The 2216-nt window shown below is 35.1% G+C and overlaps 1 protein-coding gene across 1 annotated transcript; it reads left to right on the top strand.

Moving 5' to 3' along the window:
- Window positions 1-279: 279 nt before the first annotated feature.
- Window positions 280-1092, top strand: LOC107849426 (NAC domain-containing protein 78-like). The gene has a single exon (XM_016694006.2). The coding sequence runs from the start codon at window positions 280-282 to the stop codon at window positions 1090-1092; it is 813 nt and encodes a 270-aa protein (XP_016549492.2).
- The last annotated feature ends 1124 nt before the right edge of the window (window positions 1093-2216 follow it).

The raw sequence follows: 2216 nt of genomic DNA, 5'->3' as shown, positions 1-2216 counted from the left end.
TCTTTTTTAAACGGAGGGAGTATTAGACTAAAATAACTTAACCTAGAACCTTTTTCCCCAAGAAAAACCAAAACCTGCACTTGCCTACTACGTACTATTTATAACTAACGAAACATACTGCTCCCTCACCTTACCTAACCAGAACAATACAGCAAAACCAAAACCTACACTTCTCTACTACTATATATAACTAACTAAACCATACTACTCCCTCTCACCTACAAATTACTACTCCCTCACAAGCCACAACCAAAATTATTTTCCCTCACGTTCCTAAGAATGTTATCGTTAGGTTATCGATTCCACCCCACCGATGAAGAGTTGATCAACTATTTGAAGAATTTCGTGCTCCACGGAGTGTTGCCACCTAGGGATTTTATTAAAGTAGCAGACCTGTTTGAAGATTTGGAGCCATGGGAGATTATGGCAGGTTCGGAGGAGAAAACACGTTATTTTCTTTCGCGATTGAAGAGATTCAAGAATTCAACCAAAAAATTCTCAAGAACAGTTGGAAAAGGGACTTGGAAGGGCCAAAATAGTGGTAATCCCATTGAAGATGGAATAAAGAAGAATACTACAATTGGATATAAGAGAAGTTTGAAGTATAAAAGTGATAACGAAAAAGATGAAAATAATGACAAGTGGCTCATGAAAGAATATTTTTTGCCAGATGAGTACTTTAGGAAAAGCAACAAGAACTATGCATTCGTTATTTGGAAAATCAAAGAGAAGAAAAAAAATGAGAAAAAGAATAAGGGGGTTGTTAATGATGATGTGATGGAGGAAGAAGTTGATGAATTTATTGATTATGTATTAGAAAGCATTCCTGATAATCATCAAGTAATTACCAACGGTGATGACAATCGATTCGCGGTTGCAAACGAGGTTAATTATGAATTGATGAGGACAAATTATGAAGCAAGTACAAGCACATTGCATGAAGATTACGGAGGAGAAGGCAGGAGTAATTATTTGGAAGGTGGTGGAGTTGAGGACTTTAATGGAACTAATCATCTACTATTAGGAGTTGAGGATATTAATGATGAGAATTGTTGCATTGACTATGATGAGTTGCTGGAAATTATTGGATAAAGTTAAGGTTTTTTTTTTAGACTAATTAAGTAGGTCATAATAGCATGAATGTACAAGTTTATCTTTTAGTATTTGCATGAATATTTTTCTTCGAATATGCAGTTTCTTGTTTTAATTCTTCTTAATTTGGTTTTTAGTTATTTGTTTTTTATGGTTGGGGGTGTGCATATATAAGATAAAATCTCCCAACTTCATCAAGTTTTTTTCTTACACGTTAATTATAGTTATGGCATCATCATCTTCCTCCATCTTCTATCCAAAAACGTAGTATTAACCTTAATATATAACACGATTAAGCTAGTATACACAACTTCTGAAATCTCTTTTCAAGGTGTTGGAGCAATTAGTTCAACCCGATATTGGAATCTCTCAAGCAAATAAATGGGAATTATGAACAGTTTCATCAACGATATCTTCGAAAAACTTGCTCAGGAGTCTTCTAGACTGCTGTAAGATTGGTCTTGCTTATATTTGTATTTTATTAGTTGGTTTTAATTGTTGGGTGTGCATATATATTTTTGATCAAGTTTTCTTACACGTTATGGTTAAGGCATCATCGTCTTCATCCATCTTCTAACTCCCTATACAGTCTAGACTTTCAAGATCTACATCTTCAAGGTGTTGAAGCAAGCTCATCCCGATATTGGAATATCAAGAAAAGCTATGGCAATAATAGACAGTTTTATCGACGATATCTTCGAAAAAACTGCTATGAGATTGGTACTTCCCGGCGAATATTGGCAAAGCATGCTGTTTCGGAAGGCACTAAGGTTGTTGCCAATTTCACTTGCTCTTTAAGAAATTTAGGGTTTATGTGTTTAATTTTACTGTATTAGGGCTTGCTTTGGGTGTGAAAATAGTTTCTTTTTTGTAATTACCTTGCTTCGATTGTACTCTTCTTTAGTAACGGCGATTCCTAATCTATCAGCAAAATAGACGGCGATAGCAAAAATCTATCAGCAAAGTTGACACCCTATTATTGTATAATGATAAACGACTCATCTCGCCGTGAACTTGTGTGTTATAAAAAATTTGAACAATCAAAATAGACGGCGATTGTGCCTGATCAAATTGATTAGGTCATGTAGGAACGAGGTTCAAGTCTACCCGCCTGTATGGATGCC

The sequence above is a fragment of the Capsicum annuum genome, chromosome 12 (assembly GCF_002878395.1).
Source record: "Capsicum annuum cultivar UCD-10X-F1 chromosome 12, UCD10Xv1.1, whole genome shotgun sequence".
Taxonomy (NCBI): domain Eukaryota; kingdom Viridiplantae; phylum Streptophyta; class Magnoliopsida; order Solanales; family Solanaceae; genus Capsicum; species Capsicum annuum.
The sequence above is the reverse complement of the archived record's forward strand: the minus strand, read 5'-3'. Positions and strand labels throughout refer to the sequence as shown.

Bases quoted from the DNA above. Each gene is read 5' to 3' on its own strand.
- LOC107849426 (XM_016694006.2), top strand. From the start codon at position 280: ATGTTATCGTTAGGTTATCGATTCCACCCCACCGATGAAGAGTTGATC.